Source organism: Nesoenas mayeri (assembly GCF_963082525.1).
Source record: "Nesoenas mayeri genome assembly, chromosome: 2".
In the NCBI taxonomy this organism is placed as follows: Eukaryota; Metazoa; Chordata; class Aves; order Columbiformes; family Columbidae; genus Nesoenas; species Nesoenas mayeri.
The window spans coordinates 94,393,283-94,413,794 of NC_137543.1; the positions used below are offsets into that span (position 1 = coordinate 94,393,283).

At 44.3% G+C, this 20,512-nt stretch overlaps 1 protein-coding gene across 1 annotated transcript in view; it reads right to left on the reverse strand.

Moving 5' to 3' along the window:
* GFOD1 (Gfo/Idh/MocA-like oxidoreductase domain containing 1) overlaps positions 1-12,678 on the reverse strand; it is a 76,799-nt gene extending 64,121 nt beyond the window's left edge. The window contains exon 1 of the mRNA XM_080339996.1: positions 12,079-12,678. Within this exon, the coding sequence (XP_080196122.1) occupies positions 12,079-12,331 (253 nt within the window). The 5' untranslated portion in view covers positions 12,332-12,678. The remainder of the gene's footprint in view (positions 1-12,078) is intronic.
* Between the last annotated feature and the right edge of the window lie 7,834 nt (positions 12,679-20,512).

Here is a 20,512-nt window from a genome sequence, read left to right on the forward strand (position 1 = left end):
ACAATGCAGTTCCATCTAGCACAAATTTGTTATAAGCACAGTCACACTGAGATAGTACATGACAGCTCCAGCAGCTACCAGCACCCTACTTGCTTCCACTCAGTGCTTTCAGATTATTCTGCAAAATGCAGGAGGCCCTAGCCAAGCAGTCACTAGGACTAAAAAAAAGTTCAGACCTGATATTAAGTATCTTAGCACCTCCTAACAGCAGCTGCAAATCTGAACTTGGTCCCAAGGTCCTAAGCCTATGTTCAGCATTGTATTTGCAACCAACATTACTTATGTGTATGCTATTTTATGTCTTCCAAAAAAGTGGTTTCACCAGTCAGCATGGAAAGACACTGCCTATTTGCTAAAGAAAAGAGTTTCCCAGCATGCAGAGGGCCATAACATACACTAAAGACAAACTCCATACTTCATTAAATACAAATACACAAGTCTTTTAGCTGCTGAGCCGTCACTGCTCATAGCAAGCTGGCTTAATAAGATTTTCACAGCACCTGTTAAATAAAGCTCCAACACTGAAAAGATGATTACTTGCACTAATAACCCAAAGAATATTCAGTAACAGATAGAATCCTCAAACTCAACAAAGACATGGATCACTTGATGGCAGCCATGCATCTTCCCTGGAGAACAGAGTCTGCTCCAACAGCTCTTGCAATTCCTTCAGAAACTGCCACACACACATTAAAAAAGGACAGCCACAAAAGGAGCGTAGAGCTTATTTTCAACTGGGAATTGGGTTTCTCTGCACTGCCCACCACTCCTCTCATCCCACCCTGCTTTTAGACCACCAGCACAACCATCCAGGGAAAAGGCCTGGCCAGAGTGACCAAGATGGGTCCTCTTCCAGCAGCTTAGACACGTTTGTCACAATCACCATCCACCCAACAGCATTCAGCCCCAGCAGGTCTCGTGGAGAAAGACAAGAACAGATAGAGGACTCAACTTCTGTCCCTGTCACCAGTTTCCCACACGAGCTTCAGCAAGTCTCTTAATCCTCCTGTGCTCCCCCATCCCCAATCTGTAGCTTTGTACGTCCTGAAAGATGAAACCAGCTCCAGGGAAGCAGGTAGGTGCAAGATAATTAAAACACAAAACCTATATTACAGAGGAGGAAAGCTCAGGACAGAAATCCTCAAGCTTATTCTCATCATGCCACTCTTGCTTACGGCAGATAGGAGTCTCATCAAACACACACCAAGGGTACAATGCAACAATTTTGTCCTCACAAAAGGGGTCAGGTCTCTGCACACAGATAGCAGCAGGTGTGGTCTCAGCAGCCACCAAAACATCTGTGTACATCAGACCTTGAAGGATCACCTTCACCTCTATGAACAAATCTGTAATTTCAAACAATGACAACCACAGTGCCAACACAATTAAATTTATATGAAGAGCTGCGAGACAGCACTATAATCAAAGGCAAAAATAAATCTGCTAACTAGCACTGAATCTCACAAGCAAACAGATCAACATTTATGAGACAGAAGTGAGATGCCTTGCAAACACAGGCTTCCCTCTTTTTAGGCATACAATGCAAAGTATTTTTTCCTAATGGTTAGATGGTGGGGTCCAGTAAAAATTATTGCCAAAATTACATTTCAGCTCCATGATTCTCTCAAGCTACACCAATTGTCACAGACCATGTCCAAATATACTTTGACTAGTTTAGCAAAGACACAAATCCCTGCAAACTGAGTATCTCATGACAGATTTTTAAGCATAGCTCTTCTGCAACATGAATAATGAGTCCCGCCTCTTAACCAAGGATACAAAAATCAGGACACCTTTTTATGCATTTGGATAATGCTGTATCCACAAACTAGTCTCAGGGCGTGCTGCTTAGCACTCTGCCTGAGAAGTGAGTCTTTATCAGAGCATCTCACACTGTTTAACCACCAAGCATCTTTCACAACACTAAGTTGTCAAGTTCCTTCAAAGTGAGCAGCAAGTCACACAAGAATTCTGCAAGCTCTGTCACGCTTCTTTAGTGATAGACTTTCACAGGCTGTGGCTAATGTTTCTAAGCACCTCTGCTCCAAATATTTTACATCTTATTTTTTATTCCTGCAGACATGCTGCCGTAACATGTTACAGAAGCACAACCATATCGAGCTGTGGAATTATATAGAAGCAGCTATATCTTCAGGATTTTTTTTGTTGAACTGGCATAAAAGTAGTTTGCAAGCAAATTCCTGCTTACATGAATTATCGCACCTGACTAATATTCCCTGTAAGGAATCAAGGATTTTGTCTTCAAGAGCACTACCGAAGTAAGCAAAGGTTTGCAGAACCACGTCCCAAGACTCTCACCAATCATTTCCTAAACTGACAGAGGTGCCTTTGCAGAGAGGACACAGATCTGGTAAGGCCAAGCTCCCCTTCCTGTGGCATGGGGAGTTTTTCTTTCAGGCCACAACATGTTCTCAGTAATGTCACCCTAAATTTCAGCTATTTCTTTTGATCCAGTAGAGCTTTATTTGCATTTACAGTAGAGCAAGCAGAATCAGAATCCAAGCTTTTATAGGCAATTTTCAGGCACATTTCTGGAATTTATTTTAACATGCACGTGCTTGGCTACAACCATTCCAGATGTTCTCAGAGCTATTCTCTCTCCCCTTTCCTATCCCCACACAAAACAGTAACAGTTGCATTGTCTTTTATGGGCTGAGGAAATGAGGGAATGGGAGGGACTTCCAGGAATTTTTAATTTATGTATTTTTTCACCTTATTTTTTTTTTTTTTTTTAATTTTTGTGTATCTATGCACACATATAGAATTATATAACCCACGTATAGACACCAAGAGAGAATTCTGAGTGTTCAGTCTAGCACTTAGTTTTACATTTTCAAGCAATGTCACTTCACACCAGAAAGGACAGATACTATTTTAAAGTTCTCTCTCCTTGCTTGACTCTATCTAGATTTTTAAAAGCTCTCTATATTAAGGCTTCTCATTAGTCATGTGAAGCCCAGTACCCTAGAGACAGTATTTAATTCAACCACGACCTCCCTTCTGGGCACTTCCTTGCAAAATTGGCCAGATGGAAGAGCTAAAGACTGCCAAACATTCATTACAAGGAAATGCCAAAACAAGGGTCTTTATTGCTGATAAAAGCCATGGAAACATCAGAATGCAAAACAAAGTTGCTACCTTTTTTTCACCCCCATCTGCTTCACTAAAGCTGTAACTGCTGCTGTGATGGAATTGAAGGCACCAGTTTTCACCCTGAGGTTAAACTCCAGCACAGTAGCAAATGACGAAAGTAATTTTACTCCATGTGTTAAATCATTATGTTTATTCTTACAATACCACCAATCAAGTTCCTCTCACCATGTTCTCATTTTCTGTGCTCTACACCATGCTCATACGCAGGAGTTAGGCCTGATAGATAATAACTCTCATCATTAGCCCTGGCTGTGCTAAAACAAAGGATGCTATTATCTGTCTCCAAAGGAGAGGGGGCAGGGGGGTCGGTAAACTCTCATCCCCCACAATTCCCTAAAGTTCTTGTTACTCTGTGGGTCTGATCGCAGTCCTGTTTGTCAATAAGATCTGGTGTCTATGCTACCCAGGGTGCCAGTTCCACCACATGGAAGTGCAGCTACCAGAGGTATCCACAGCACTCCAGGATAATTACGCTTCCACTTGCCAGGTACAGGAGTCTTATCTAACATTGGTGTTCAGTGCAGCCAGGCCTGGCCTCCTCTGCTCTTTACATTTTTAGAATAGCCAGCTCCTGAACAAGCACAGAAAAACCTCTTTAGAGCTTTTAGGGACTTCTGCTCAAAGGTCTCCAAACTCAGTGACCCAAACACCAAACTGGATTCCTTCCATTGTTCACAGCAATAAACCACCTAAATTAATACATCAACTACCTTTATATGCAGGGTATAGCTGTAACAATACATCTACAGCTGGACTATACCAGTAACAATGACATATTTATACCAGCTGAACGCTCCAAATGTATATGCAACCAACCATTTATCCCTGCACAGGAGCAGGAATAACCTGTACCAAATAGAGATGCCATTATGCTGGCAGAACAGCACTCATGTCAGGAGTCACACCAGCTGGACTTCTAATGGCCATGCAGCAATTATTACATTAAAGAAATCATACCCCTTGCAGTCATAATTATACTGGTACAAAAATCTATGTGCAGGCCAGGCCTTAAATCAATTTATGGAACCTACACAAGGGATTGTTCCTGTTTAATTACACAGCCATTTAAATCGATTTGTTTAAATCAAGACTTAAGACCTGAAATCATTTTTTGTAAGGAGTGTGGTTTTGTTACCTGCATGCATGCTGACCTTGTAAATTCAGTCCCTGACTTCAACAGCTCACTTTTATGAGCTAAGAGGTTTTTATGAATATTATGTTTATATGAATATATGATTGTATATGAATATATATGAATTATTATATATGAATTATTATATATGAATTATTATATATGAATTATTATATATGAATTATTATATATGAATTATTATATATGAATTATTATATATGAATATATATGTTTATTATGAATATTAAACAAAAAGCAGTAGGGTAAACACTTCTGCGGCAAACTGATATTAACACTGTTGTTGCATTGCAGTGGCCTGTGAGAAACACCAGTAGAAATTTAACTCCATTTTCATCCTTGGTGCTTTGCCGACACTGTTGCTAAATAGGCAAAATCTACTGTGCGTACAAAGAAAAGGACAGTAAATTGTAATACACTTCAACACAGTTTACCTAGTTCTCAAAGAGAATTGGTCAGAACAACGTATTTAGCATCTTGCAGAGTTTTTACCCTGCCTCCATCAGGAGCTGTGCTCCATGTCTGGAGTATAGTAGTTAATCTGTCATGTAGTGTCAATCTTTGGCATGAAAGGGCTTCAAGGAAAACAAACAAACAAAACAGAGAAAGAAAAAACACAACAGTAGGAAGTTTGAAAATTTAGTCCAACATATTTTCCTTTCTCCACATTTTTCTACACATTCTTCCTTAATTCCCATATTATTTAATATCTTCCAAACCCTGGAACAACAGAAGCAGCATGTCAAGTCCTTCATCTGCACAGCTGCCACTCGAAGTCCACTGCCCTTGACGTACACCACCAAGCACCCAGCAGCACAAGTCCCAACACCCGGAAACAAGAAGTAAAGTCACAGAGGGAAGGTCTGTCAAAGAGCGATCAGACAGCTCAGTACCACAGCAAGTGGCAGAGCAGCCACAACACATCAGAACAAAGGGACAAAGTTACACGAGAAAGAAGAAGAATAAACCATGTTTTCCTCTGCTTTCCATGTTATATGGTCCTACCAGTTAGGGATGCAATAATTTACTCCAGAAGTCAAATAATTACAATACTTAGCCTGGGCGCAGCTGTAACAGTATGAACACGCACATTCTTACACCTTTAGCAGCAATGCCTGCTTTGTTCATGGGAGATTATTTTACTTTTTCCAGCCCTTTCCTAGCTAACATTAGTCACATCTTCGCCAGCCACACCTAAGAGAGTTACTTAGCTCTTTCAGCCATTTTCAATACCAAATCAAGACATGATGGCTTTGCCAATGCCAGTGCATCCCTGTTAACACTTACAAGGGTGCCCTGGGAGGACCTGTGCTGGAAATAGCACTAGTGTGCACTAATCTTGGAACAGCTGAGGTTTTCCAGTGCCACAGATGGTAGGAAAAATAGCTGTATTTGCCACCATTCCTGACAACAATGACAGACCAGAATGGCACAAGAAGATTAGTGTTCAAAGCACACTGAAACACAAAAAGGCCATAAAGAGTTGCCTACATAAAGATTAAAAAACAAAACAAAACAAAACAAAAACAAAAAACCAAAGCACCACATACACATATTAGAAAAAAAAAAAAGGCATCTCTGACTCATGTATTTAAAAGTCAGATTTCTCAAAGTATCACCACCCTGACTATGAGCTCTGCCTAACAAAGTGTGACAGATCCAACATCAGCAGCAACATAGGCCAACACCGCTCTCGCTTCTTTCCAGGCTCCTGCGCCCAAGATCCAAGCCTGCAGCATTCAAGTGGATGGAAGGTGCACATCCGTGCTCCAGCGTCACATTTTGCCATTTAAATCACAGGGAGAAGCAGAATAGCTGAGGACTTTGGCACACTTTTGTTACAGACAACTCACCTACAGGGCAGAGCCACCTCTGACAAAGGATGGTAACTTCCTAAACCTGAGAGATGCTGCTTTCGACATCTCCATGACCTCTTGGTTGAGTGGACACAAGACTAGACCTGCAGCAACCATCAACAGGTCCAGTCCATCCTGCTTCAGCTGGCCACACTGGTCCAGAGACAGCAACACAGCAACTCATCTTTGCAGCCTTTTGGGATCCCCAGGGCCAGGCACTCAATTTTAAAACAGTATGGAAGAAACTCCAGCAACACAACCAGGTATGGCATCATAACAGTAGTCTTCACGCCTAACAGAGTTTAATACAACCACTTCAATCACAACTGGCTGTTTCTTAGTCTAGGCAAATTTGGGTGCATCATCATGGCATGAGCTCAGTGCCCCAGTACCCCAAGTCAGGTCCATACTGGGCTCCCAACCTACCTTTGCACTGCAACAACAGATCTGGTGGTTACTTTCAAGCAGAAGAGGACAAGTGGGAAAAAAATAAAAAACACCTTTGATTTGAAGGCCAGAAAGCAAACAAGGAGGTCTTTTGTGGTTTTTGTTTGGTTGGTTTTTAAACAGTACCTGAACAGTGTTCTTTACCTTAACTGTCTCAGAGGCCAAATCTCACAGTATCTCTGTAGGAGTTTTACAGGAATAACAATGGAATTAAATGTCTACTGTCCTGAGAGAAGAAGGTCAATGGAAGAGCTAGGTGCCATTTGCTGTGGTGTACTGTCATCACTCAAGTAGAAAGTCGACTTGGAGCCAATTGCAAGCAGGCTCTTCAGACTGACTTTCTAACGCACAAAAGAGCCATCATAGCTTTTGCTAGCTCAGCTGATTAAAGATAGACAGCACTCCATCTGACTTTTTCTTTTCAATAAGATGACCATAATTCACATTTAGTATGCTGCAAAATCATCTGCCTTCCAAGCACAAGAGCATGTTCTGCTGAAAGTCACTGCTGTTAAGTCAAATTTAAACTCAGCATTGTGGGACAGATATTACACTGCTATTAATAATAAATAATAATGATAATGTTTTCCCTTCGTGGAGCATCTCACCCCAAAGGATCCTAACCACTTTACAGAGTCTGGACCAAGTTCTATCCACTGCTACAACCTCTGCCTGATTTGAATGGGTGCAGAGGAATGTAGAAATTAACTAGAGATTGCATCAGATCTGTGAATTACTTCACTGTAGCTGATATTCCTCCCACTTCAGAGGTCAATCCAGAGATAAATTAACACAGGGTTCTCACAAATATCTCCTGGACAGCAGCCCTGCACTGCAAACCTGAGCAGTGCCCATGATTCCTGGGCAGGGGCAGGAAGGTGAGGATCTGGGCAGTACTATTTACATTTCTCTCTAAATAACGATGCTCCCTAAGGACCATAACCAAATATAGAAGAAGTATCAGTCAGCAGATAAATTTAAGTGCTCTTTAAGAGAAACAACCTCTAGAGGGCTGGGAAAGTCATATTCTGTATAGTCCCCAGGCAGAATGGACTCCTACCATGCACTACTGCAGTATAAACATTTTAAAAAGTAGTGCTATGTAGACATGGTTGTGAACATATGCAGTGAATATTCAGCACACAGCGCAGTGTTCCCATTCTTAACTTGAAATTAAGGAGTATGCAAAACCACTGTAAATATAACTAAGGGTAACATGTCCAGAGACATGCCTTAAAAAACATCCGGCACTTGACCCTCCCCAGAAACGAAACATGTAGCTCCCCAGAAACACTTATGCTAACCTCAGGAGTAAGTTCTCTTTAGCCAAGTTGACTTGAGTCAAGCACCAACAGGACCAGAAACTCAGAAGCAGCTGTGACTTCCCCTTCAACTTCGAGATGAAATGTCCTCAGGTCCCTCTCAGCACCACCTGCAGTAAATCACTTCACCTGATGTAGCAGCTGTTTAGTCACATGAAGCACCCCTTTAAGTCAGGATCTGAAGAATGTCACATTGTATGGAACAAGGGGGACAGATTATACTGTGAAAAGTCATGCACTGACAACTTTGAATTAGGTGAAGGCTCACATCATCTGTACCAGCAACTCTTCCGATGCTGAGCACAAACAGGAACCCTGGTGGCATATTTTGTGCCTGTATGCACACACATTTAGACTGTTTAGACTGTATACAATTGTATTGCTGATGTAGATGGGCAGGGGTAAAGCAGACCACTTCTAGCAAATGTGCCAAACTTCTCAGCTCAGTGAGAAGGGACAACACCCTTATTCAATACTAAGACTGTTTTCTACGCTTACCCAAATATTCAGCCATTGATCTTTCTTGACTACCAAGCAGCAAGTCTGTCAAGACACTAGTTTTTTATTATGCAAGCACCCAGCAGCCACAACTACAGGGAGCAGGTACAAACAGCAATAAATAAAAGCTCATAGGCAAGTAGAATAGACCAGAGGCAGGAAAGAGAAAGAGTTGATCAGCCCCATTTTGTAGAAGTGAACACAGAATTTGATTCCTCTGTGACACAGGCCATCAGCATATTTCACATAAAATGCCACAGGTTTTATTCATGCCTTCAGTCATCATCCAAACCAGCCTAGTTCCCAACTCTCTCTTGGACTTGGTCTGTTTTAGAGACTCATCCAATGTTAGTCTAGCTCCTAAGAAAACTGCCATACAGAGTCAGGCCCAGCTCAGCATCCCATTTCTAACAGAGATGAGCAGCAGAGGCTTAGAGGAAAAGGTCACAGGGCAAGTTTAAAGCCCTATTTCTCTCATTTTCTTCCCCCCTCCCCTCAGCTTCTAGGAAGCCACAGTTTGGGGACTTCCTCAGCTGGGGTGTGTTTTCACACATTTGTGTTTTAATAGCAGCTTGCAAGCCACCATGCCAAAAATATGTTTAAAGCAGTAACAGATCTACATGTCAGAGGTACCAGTGAAAACAAAGCAACCCAATTTCTCCCATTGTGTGGTCTGAGTTAAACACAGCTGCAGGGACACCTGTGTCACCCCACCTTCATCTCCAAAGTCCGCATCAGAAATAGGCCAGAGTGGATTTGAACACACTGCAAATATACAGTGTAAACACAGTTCTAGACTGACAACAGAAACACCGTCAACTGCTTCCCTAGCCTTTTCTTAATAATGAAGCTTCCTCAAATGAAAACACAGCTTTGGGCAACAAGCCAATTTAAAATAAAACACAGGTACAAACAAAAGGCTGTTCCCTGTCTCCTCACAGGCCAGATATGCCTCTCTTCATATGGAAGCCAGACCTGGGCATATTAACAAATAACCCATATCTTTCTCAGCCTTTTCTGCTGCAATGCAAGACATCATGTTCAGTCCTCCTGAAGCCTCCATCTATGAGTAAAGCCTCTGGTATCCCTGTCCATGTCCTATCACTAGCTGCTGCATAATGTTTCTTGTGCGAAATCTCAAGAGCAAAAATTAAAAAACAAAAAAAACCCCACCAAACAAAAACACATACTCCCCCCAAAATAATCCATTTTAAAAACACAAAAAAAAAGACCCACATCCTTTCCTTATAATTGTAAGGAATGTATTTCCAACTTCTGCTTTCTTCAATCTATGCAATATTGCTCCTGCTTACCAGGGGCTTTTGAAAGCCCCGCTTGATTAATGCAATTGTATTCCTCCCCTCAAAACAGAAAATTCAGTGATAAAGGCAAAATAATCACTCCCTGGCACAGCAGTTCCAAGCTACAAAGCACAAGGGAGACCAGGAGATGGGAGCTCCCAGCAGGGAAGTGTTCATCTCAGCAGTTTGGAACCGCTGCTCTAGCCCCTTGTTTGCACCTGTATGAACACGAAAGAACTTCCATTGTTATAAATCCAATATCTGAATTAAAAAAAAAAAGTAAAAATTTAACTCTGAAATAACTGAGGGAAGCATTATTTATAGCTATTTCTGTAAATAATAATCCCTTAAGTAATATACTAAAAAAAAAAAAAATTACGTTGCACATTATCACCTTCTAACATTTTTAACCCCTACTTAATGACCATTCCATGCATTTTCACACACATTTTATTACCTCTGCAAGACACACACAACAACAGGGAAACAGGAAGAAACCAAATTAACTAGAGATGAAAGGGAACCGAGAATGGTACAGGACTGATTAATAGGGAGAAAACACTTTTTTTTTTTTTCCTCCAGCCTGTTGCTAGCAGATTGCATCAGCAAGTTATCAGTATCATCAGCTACATCAATTGTCTGTATCATTCATAAATTCAGCACAAGTTCGGGAACAGACTTTTTTTTTTCTACTTTAGCTGCAAATATTCAGAGAAGGTCAAAACATAATACCACCTTACACCTTCCAGAAAAAAAAGTACACCAATTGTGTTTCTTTGTTATTTCAGAAATTTTGGGTTTGTACCAGATGCCTCATGTCTGCCTGAAACCTCGTGGGACTCTACCTACAAGAGTAAAGGCAAGCCAGGGAACTTGCATGAGCAACACCTGCAGGAAAGTGTCACAGGAAAACTGACATAATTGTCACCAAATTGATGTGCGTCAAATGTGAAACCTTGTTACCTTGACTCTGCCTTTTATTTTTGCTTTGTGCGATATGTATTTCTACATTACAAATCCATTCACAAAGCATTCCAGCTAGCAAGTCAGGCTTCTGGTGCAAGTCTTGTTATCTTTTGGAAAAAGTCAAAAGTATATTATAAAGACAAGCAAATACTCTGACTCAAAGACAAGCATTTCCAAGTACAGAAAGCACACTAAGCAAGTCTTCCAGACAAATGCCTACACTGTACTTAAGGTTTTTTAGGTACTGCCTTAATTCCCTTAATTGCTTAATTTTAAAGGTTGAAAACAGTAGCTGCCTGTGATATCAGCAGCGTTTGAATGGTAACTAATTCTAATGAGAATGCCAGTAGCAATGTAACACTACGACAAGCCACACACATTTATGAGGCTGAAAGCGATAGCAATCAGCCTACATAGCTGCAGCCCCGGAGCCAAACCAGCCACCCTGACTTGTTCACCTCAACGCGCTCTGCTACAAAGATGACTCACGGCATTTTCCCCTCACTTTTACCTTTTTCCTACCTACATTTGTAGGGATAAATTAAGACTTCCTTACTCCGCAGGGTGCTCTCACTAAAATCCATCAGAAAACAAGTGCTTAAGGATCAGGAAGCTGAAAGCCCAGGCTTAGGTTCACCTAAGAGAAAGCGAGATGCGGCACATTTTTGCACGCCTGAAACCAGAGAAGCTTACAACAGTGCGTGCCTGCTCTCGCAGTCCCTCCTTCCCTTTGTACGTGATCTTAATTAAACCTCGGGTGTAAAAAACGCTTCCTCTGCTGTCACCGTTTCCTGACTCACTCTCCGGTTTGCAGCTGGGAACCCGGGGCTGAGCCGGCATCCCTCAGCCCCCCAAGCAGCGCGGGTGCCCCCACCGCGGGAGCGATGCTCAGCTCCCCGCTTCCCTGCCAGGCGCGTATGAAAAACGCCGGCCAAACGCAGGCAGGGTGATTGTTTCCTGCTTTTTAACGCGACACGGATGACACCTGCTCCCTCCCCCGCTGCGCGGGCAGGGTGTCAGGCCCGGCTCTGCCCAGGCTTGCCCGAGCATCCCGGAGGGGCGGGTGTCTGCTGGCAAGGACCACACCGGCGGAGACCGGGGATGCGGGATGTCACACCCCGGGCTGCCGCAGCGCCGTTCCCCACCGCCCCTCGGCCTGCTATAATGGGGAGCGCCGGGCACCCGCGGCTCGGCCACGCCGCTCTCCAAACGAACGGAGAAACAAGGTGGGGGGCGAAGGGGGAGGCAAAGCAGAGGAAAAACTCCGCGCCGAGATGGGGTTCCATCTCGTCAGCCCGAGCCGAGCGCGAAGCCGAGTCGCCCCGCCACCCCACCCTCCGCCCCCCCGGGCTGCCCCCACTCACCCAGGGTCTTGACGGCAACCTGCCGGGTGAGCGGCGGCGGCAAGTTGACGCAGACCAAGTCGACGTCCTGGTGCAGCAGCACCTCGTCGATGCGGCTGGTGTAGAAGGGGACGCTCATCTCCTTGGCCAGCTCCTCCGCCTCCTCGGGCGTGCGGCCCCACAGCGCCTTCACGGCGAAGCCCTCCGCCTTCAGCAGCGGCACGATCACCCGCGCCGTCAGGCCGGTGCCGAACACCCCCACCCCGGGCAGCATGGCGGCGGCAAGGGGCGAGGCGGGCGGCACGGCACGGCGAGGCGCTCCCTCCTTCCCTCAGCGCCGGCCGGGGCGGGGGAAGGCGAGCGCCGGGCGGGCAGGAGAGGGAGGCAGCCCCCGCTGGCCGCCGCTGCCGCCACCGGGACCGGGACCGGGACCAGCCGCCCCCCGCCTCAGCAGCGCCGCGGCCGCCGGCTGCCCCGCCATGCCCGCACCATCACACACGCCTCCGCGGAGGCGCCGGCGCTGCGCTCCCTTAGCGGACAGAGCGGGGTGAGGGGCGGGCAGGGACAACCGCCCTCCCCCGGCGGACGCAGCCAACAAGTGCGGGGGGCGGCGGCGCGGAGCTCAGCGCCGTTCCCCTGCCATGTTCGCCGCGGGCGCCCGCTCGCCGCCAGGAGGGCGGGGCCGGGCTGTCACCTCCCGGGTGTTCCTGCACCGCCCGCCCCGCCCCCGCTGCACCATTGGCCGCCGCCCGCCCTGGCCCCGCCCCGGCGGGAGGTGCGGCGCTGCGGGGCGCCCCCTGGGAGGCGAAGGGCGCCGGCTCGCCCGCCCCTCGCCCGGGGCACCCATGGTTTTGGAGGGGGGCGGCGGGAGGGCGGCTCCCGGGGCCGCCCTCGCCCCCGTTCTCCCCGCAGGTGGTGTCCGAGGGCCCGCGGTGGTTTCCTGTCCGCCTGGCGGCTGGGTTTCGAGGTATTTCCCAGCCCCGTGCCGCGGGGCACGGGAGAGCCCCCCCACCTCTTCCCCACGGGAGGACCGCGGAGGGGCCGTGGTGATGGGACGCGGTGGGGGTCACGGGCGGCGAAGGCACAGGAGAGCTGGGAGAGCCACAGCGGCAAACTGGCGTGAGGTGGTCGTGTCCATTGGCCTTCATTCTGTCTTGTCTTTGATGTTTATAAATATGTAAAGGGTGAGTGCCACGAGGATGGAGCCAGGCTCTTCTCAGTGACAACCAATGGTAAGACAAGGGGCAATGGGTTCAAATTGGAACACAGGAATTTCCATTTAAATTTGAGAAGAAATTTCACAGTGAGGGTGACAGAGCACTGGAACAGGCTGCCCAGGCGGGTTGTGGAGTCTCCTTCTCTGGAGACATTCAAAACCCGCCTGGACACATTCCTGTGTAACCTCATCTAGGTGTTCCTGCTCTGGCAGAGGGATTGGACTAGATGATCTTTTGAGGTCCCTTCCAATCTCTAACATTCTGTGATTCTGTGATCCTGAGATTCTCCTGTGACAGTTGTCCTAAAGTGTGGTGTCCTAAAGCCAAGGGGGGCGGCCCTGAACCCCCATGTGCAGTGTCGGACACCAGCTCCCCCACCCACACCTCCCACCACACCTGCCTGGCCAGGATGCCTGGCCAAGTCCCCCACCACCCATTCTGCACCAGGCAGTTGCTCACTTGCTCCTTTACAAATATCATATCTCTGCAGCTTTGCTGGGACGCTGGTTCACGTTGGAAGGACTGACTAGTCAAACCCAGCACTATGGAAGAGCAAACCCTCCAGTGTTGCTGCAGTGCCCCATGCCAGCTCCTACTCTTCCCACCTTTGTCCCTGTCCAAGGGGAACGATGGACCTCCATCCAGAGCTGTGCTCCTACCAAACCAAGGGCTGCCATGTGAGCCCAGGAGTGGCCAAGGACTGCAGAACCCTTTGGCCCCGTGCAGATCCATGCAGAGCTCGTTCTCGTGGGGATGAACCTCCACCCTGGCTCTACACACAGATCAGATGGTCTGGAAGCAGGGTGGCTCCACTGCATGCCACGCAATTACACTGCTGTCTATCTCCCTCTTAAAAAATAAATCGTGAAACTTCTTGACTCCAATTAAAGGGTAAGGATAAAGATATTTTGCTACATATTGTCTTTTTCACCACTTCCTAAGGGAAAGGAAGAAAAGGGTAAGGAAGGAAAGGGAGGAAGGAATGAGAAGAAAGAAAAGGTGAAAGGGAAAGAAAAGACAAAAGAAATTGAAAACGTTTCCCATATTAGTCTCATGGAAACATGCCAGGAACAATGTTGCAAACATAATTCACTGGTGTGCAAAAAACCAACCTTGGGAGCCAGCACTCTTTCCCATACTTTATAAAGAGGTGTTTGTTTTTTATTGTTTTGGTTTTGTTTGTTTTGGTTTTCCCTGCCATCATCTCACAGCAAACACTTCTTTATTACAAAAAGCACAGACGCTGAAAGGATGGCTGCAAGTTAAACGTGTTTTGCTTTCCATGCATTATTAGCACTGAAGCGAAGGAGATGGATACTCTTTGGCTTCTGACAATTGAAATGCAATCCAGATCCATTTGTCAAATAACCACAGCAGCATTATCTTGCTTTAAAATACAAAGATTGCATTGGGGCTCTACATCAGACATTTAAACCTGTTATACAGAGTGTTTCCAAGATGAGCAATTTGGAATATCTTATTTGTTTTGTCGTATTTGCTTGTCTGCACGTAACAATAAACCCCAAGAAATCAGCCAGGTTACAAGCATGGGGTGAATATGAGAAGGTTGAAAAGAAATAGAGGTTGTATGCTGAATTAGCCATTACATAGCTTTTATTATTTTAGTAGGCACAAGCCACTTTATGAAGATCTATGTAAGGTCATTGTTTTGAGAAATTTTCAGTAAGGCATAGAAAATGGGAATTAAGTGCTAAGGAATGAAATAATTACACTGTGCTAAATCCATTGTTTTCCTATAGAGAAATTTTTCCTTGCCTTTTTAAAACATTTTCTTTTTTACCGTTACTGTAACATAGCTTTGCAGGCTTCAGCTGAGCAAATGGCACCTAGGTCTCAGCACTCCAGTAGTCAGGTCAACCACTGAACATATGACAACGTCAAATCTGAACTACTGCATTTGCAGTGACACTGCATTCCCCCTCCTTTGTTGCAGGGACTTTTGGACACATACTCCATACTATTTGTACTTAAGAAGGATGCAGTTCTTTCTCAATTAATCCTGTGAAATAAGGCCACCATGCTACACTTGCCTCTCCTCGTCAGCACTCAGAAGGACTAAGGGAAAGCAATGAAGGACAATTGACATTTCAGTAATGCAGACCATGTCTTCACTGTGACTGCAAACATGAGCCAAACCAGAATCTGTGCTGAAATCCACAACACTTAGCGCTCCCAGTTACTCCTGACTTGAAATGCTATAATACCTGAGTAAGATTTTGTGTACAAACCAAAAACAGTTTAAGGTGTCAGCATAGTGCTTTGCTTTGAAGACGTGTATAACTGGGACCAAGGTTCCCTGGGATGTGTGTATTGAACTATGAAGCCTCCAGTGTTCTGTATATTAGATCTTTCCACTTTTAAGGCTGCCAGCCTTGTCAAGATAGCCAGCATTTTGTTCTTAAAGTTGATAAAGCTTCGTCAGAGAAGACACACATGCACAGATTTCTCTCAGAGGGACAATAATTTTGTTCTTTCTTGGGATTTTTCTTTCTGAAATAAGTTATTAGCATAAAGTTGCACGTAGAAAGAAATATAAAAGTCTCCCATGCCCCTCTTCTATTTCTAAATTCTGTAAACAAAAGCAACCAGCAGGAAACTAATAAAAGTGTTGCAGTCACAATTTTGTTCCTCTTACACATTTAGTTGAGTTTTGCAGGTCTGGGTTGTTTTACTGTACAATGTACCTATCACCAACATCACCAACATTATGTGAGAAATCCCAGGTTAATAGCTCTTCTACAGAATTCTGATACCTTTTTTTTGCAAAGACTTGGAACTGTATTCTCAGCTGAATTCCATATATTGTATGAAATTCTTTCTGTAGAACTGTATTAGTTTATTCTTAATTAAATTTTGAGATTATAAACGTCAGAAATCCATGATTTTTTTAACTTTTTATTATTTTCGTTTAACTTTTATTTAGCTTTGTATTTAGTTTTGTTATTATTAAAGTACTGTTGAGGGTTTTGATTGCGGGGTGACAATAAAACCCTGGCAGATGTATTGCTAACCTCCACTTCTCCCCCACTTCCCCCTTTCGCCTCTCCCTCTCCTCCCTTCCCACTAAGGACAGGTGATCTAGAGGGAAAGAAGGACAGAGAGAAGAGAGTTGGAAAAATTAAAAATGTTTTACTAATGCTACTAATAAGAGTAGGGAAAATAATACAAAATATACAAAACCATTCTTGAAAGTCCCAGCAACTGCAGAACCGGCACCCAAAGTCCTGGATTGGACTCTGCAGCCAACCGGAGCTGGATTCAGTCTCTCACTAGGCCTCAGTTCGCAGGGACAACTAGCAAGGTCCTCTCCTAATGTTGGCCATAAGCAAAAGGGGAAAAAAAAGGGGACAAGATCCTCGTGATCTCCCACTTTTATATGAAGTTGGTCAGTTCCTTGGTCGCCTATTTCTCGTTGCCCCTCTCGCAAGATGTCCATCCATCCTTATCAATAACTTCGCAGTCCATTGCTATGTTTACCAAAACATGTATCTGGTTCTCCAGGAAAATGCAGCTAATATGAAAGCTTTAGCTGACAGGCAAAATTCACTAAAAGAGAAACTTGTTTTTTAACAAAACCAGGACAAGTACCTAGTGATTCAAGAGTACTAGATATAAAAGGATACATGAAAGGTATAAAAGGGTATCTAAAAGGTATAAAAGGATGAACCAAGCATACATGACATTCAAATATTTGTTATCTGTTTACGTAAGTAAAGCGCAGAAAGTTGGTGGTCTCCCAGATATATATAACAGCAGATAAAAGTCTTCAATTTACTTTCTGAATATGTGAAGGTGTCTTCCCATGTATTGCAGAGGTTTCTATCTAGAGCCTCCTGAACTCAACAGAAAGATGACTATCCATCTGATAGAGTACCAGGATCCCACACTGTTTCTTTCTTACTTCTCTGTGCTTAAAGGAAATATCTGGTCTTTTTCAGACTTTTTTAACATTTATCCTGTCAGACTCCACAGCTGGATTTCTCAAACCTGTCATATATCGGTCTGAACAACAATGGAAAGAGCTAAATAATACGTAGCTTCAGTAAAATCCTGAAACAGAGCTTACTGCCTCTCCAAATGCTTCCCAAGTTCCAGCATTTTAAGATTAATTAGCTAATTTCCTTTTACATAAATCAGTGTCTTCAAACATGATGCAGCTGTGCATTTTCATTAACCACTTGGATCCTTCTGGGGATGAGGTTTGTTATCACCAGTACTGGGCTGCTTCCATGGCTTTGAGACTTGAAACTATTTGCATGGAAATAAGAGTGCTTCAGAGACAAGGAAAAAGTGGTGATTCAGACTTGTCTGGTTCTCCCACTCAGCCAAACTGACTCATCCACAGCTTCAGTATGCAGCACAAGAAAGGATGTGTGAGCTGAGTTGCTCAAGTCGTTTTCTACATCTAATGCCACACGACTTGCAGTTTCTCACGCCAACAGGAATTTGTCCTTGCAAAGAACCATATGCTTCATTTTAGTGTCTCTTTGAATGCGTTTCCACCAAGACAACTCATGAAGTTCTTGCTCTGGGTTCTAAAGGCAGGAACTGCTTTAATATTTGTAGTATTAAATGATACAAAGTGCACCAGACAACTAGAGAAAAGTAGCCCATGTGTACTAGCAAAGAGTTCATAATGCATTCAGCCAGTCTTTGTTCTGGTCAGTGGAAATAGTATCTGTACCTGGACTCTCTGAGCCTATTTGGTACATTTTCTGATTTTACACTTTCCCAGTTTCCAGAGGCCTCTTTAGACAACGTGTATGCCAAGTGTGGATGAGATATGGGGAAGCCAGTGAAGCTTCAAAAAACTACATCACTAACAAGATGCTTCTGAAGGCATTGGTGCTTTGTTAACAGGCATGGAGAAGGACCTAAATAAGTGCAATTTCCATTCTTTGACAATATGGACATCTTACAAAGGAAGACAGGTGTATGTATTAGTATTCCTACATCACAGGTGGAGAAATGAGGCTCACAGAAAACAAGTGCAATGGTCTCTGTTGGGTCTGCATTTTTGGAGTGCTTGAGAGCAACTAGGCAACTGAAATGGAGCACTCAGCTGGTAGACACGTACAGTTTTGGACTAGCTGGCTTTCCTAAGCTCCTATCAGTTGCAGCTGAATAAGGTGAGAAAGCAGGTAGAGAACCTGTTAGCAAAGATGGTCATGGTATCCCTTTGTGAAAGGAAGGAATGGACACATAGCTGCATGGATACAACTGTGCCCCGTGAAAGTGTAGTACGAGCTTAAAGCCCACATCAGTTATTACCTCCCAACAGAAACGTGGGTGTAAGCGCCATACAGCACATATGCAGGCACTGAATCATCAAATGTGTTGCATGCTACATACCTGCAGCTGAAGTCCCTAATGTGCCTTCAGCAAATCAGACATACCTGAGACATAGCTATAGCACAACACCAGATATTGGATCTGTACAAGAGGCAGGATTCCTGCCCAAAATAAATTTAACTTTCAGTACTTGTTCTTTGGCTGTTTGCTGCTCTGCCGGGGCATCCAAAGACCCTGGACTGGGGAGAAGTAGCTAAAGCTTACTAAGCCACCTTAGCAAATCTGCGGGTGCTGAAATATGTAAGGAGACCCATGGAGAAGGGGATTCTCATATTGGTACTTTGCTGGGGGAAAAAAATAACAGGATGAATGACTTGCATAGAAATTCTTAATTCTGAAAAATGGTTTTGAGCCTAAGCAGTAGTTTGTGTCATATCCCACTTGTTAAGTGCTGTGCAAATAGCTGTAATGTGCTGCCGAAGTGATTATTACTTTAGCAATAGAACATAGCACGTTGCTTGCAGGGCAGCTGAGTTGTTACTTAAGGGTGAAAATAACAGGGAATCATCACTTTATTAGTCACGCAGGAGTTCGTGAAAGCAAGCACATGTGATTTCCAGACTTCTAAGCCTGCCCATGCAGATGGGTTTTGAAAGGGTTCAGTTTTGCAAAAACTGCCTTTTCTATGGGAATGTAGTGCAAGATTGCTCCATGCTGGAGTCAGTCACTCCCCTCCTCTGGTGTCCTCCCTCTGAAAGCAGCTAGGACTTCAACACAACTTGCAAGAATCCTTAACAAAAACAGTTATGGAATAGGTTTTAAAGGAAAAGATATCTGTTGCATGAATAATTTTTAAATGTCACATATGTTAAATACTGCGGATTTGGACAGCCTTCCAGGATACCGCAAATCAGTCACATTTCGCAACAGAAAACTTGCTGTTGTTTGACAAAGACTCGGTGATTCAGGCAGGGTAGGCGGGCATTTCTGTCTACCTGTTGCAACAAGCCCGTGTCGTGTGTGCAGCAAGAAGGTACCGAATCCTGGGAACAGATGAACCCAGCTAGCTGCTTCTGGAGAGCGCTTCTTTCTAATGCAGGCTTGTGTCCCACTGCTGGTCTTTACACATAGTTTTTTTATTATAGTACAGAGACTTGCGCTTTTCCTATAATCTGCCTGAAACCAGATTTGTTAGCTCTCTGGACACACTGAAATGCCACACTCGTCTTTCCTCTGCTAGGCTATTGAAGGAAAAGGTACAGAGGCAGTGGTATTTACTGCATTACTTGCTGAGTCCCTTCAGCCTGAAGTATTATAATCCTATGTATCTAGACAGCCTTCCTCATTTGTTTCTACTTTGATTTTGAATTTATGACACATGTCTTTGGAGCTCTGGATTGTTACTGATTATTTCTAATCTGATCAAATAAATACAAGTCAGCAAGTCTTTCCTTTTATGCATCGAAGTAAAAAAAAAGGAGAAAAAACATTAGTTAGGTCTAGGCCAGTAGCACAAGCAAGGTTAGTGCAGTTTGCTTTCAGACATTTGCGTACCCCTTTACAGCTATTGCCCCCTTAGAATCATGCTCTTTGGGACTGCAACACTGTTAAATCTCAGGCTTTAGGTTCGCCAGCTGTACTGATGTGATCACGTTGAAGTCGGGCCTGCATTACCTGCTCTGTGACCTTGCTTCATCGAATCAATAATGGTCAACCATGTGTCCTTTATTTGCACAAAGGGTAAATTCAGCTCCAGTTTCCAGGCTACTGGCTCTTTGCAAATCCTCCTTTATCTGCAATAGTAAAACCATTATTTTGGGGTCTTTCTGGAGGCTCTTTCTTCAATCCAGGTGAGTATTGAACCTGTATAATGTCTGTCGTGAAGAAAGTGAGCGCTGTCATCCTCAGGAAGGCAGTAAGGTCTC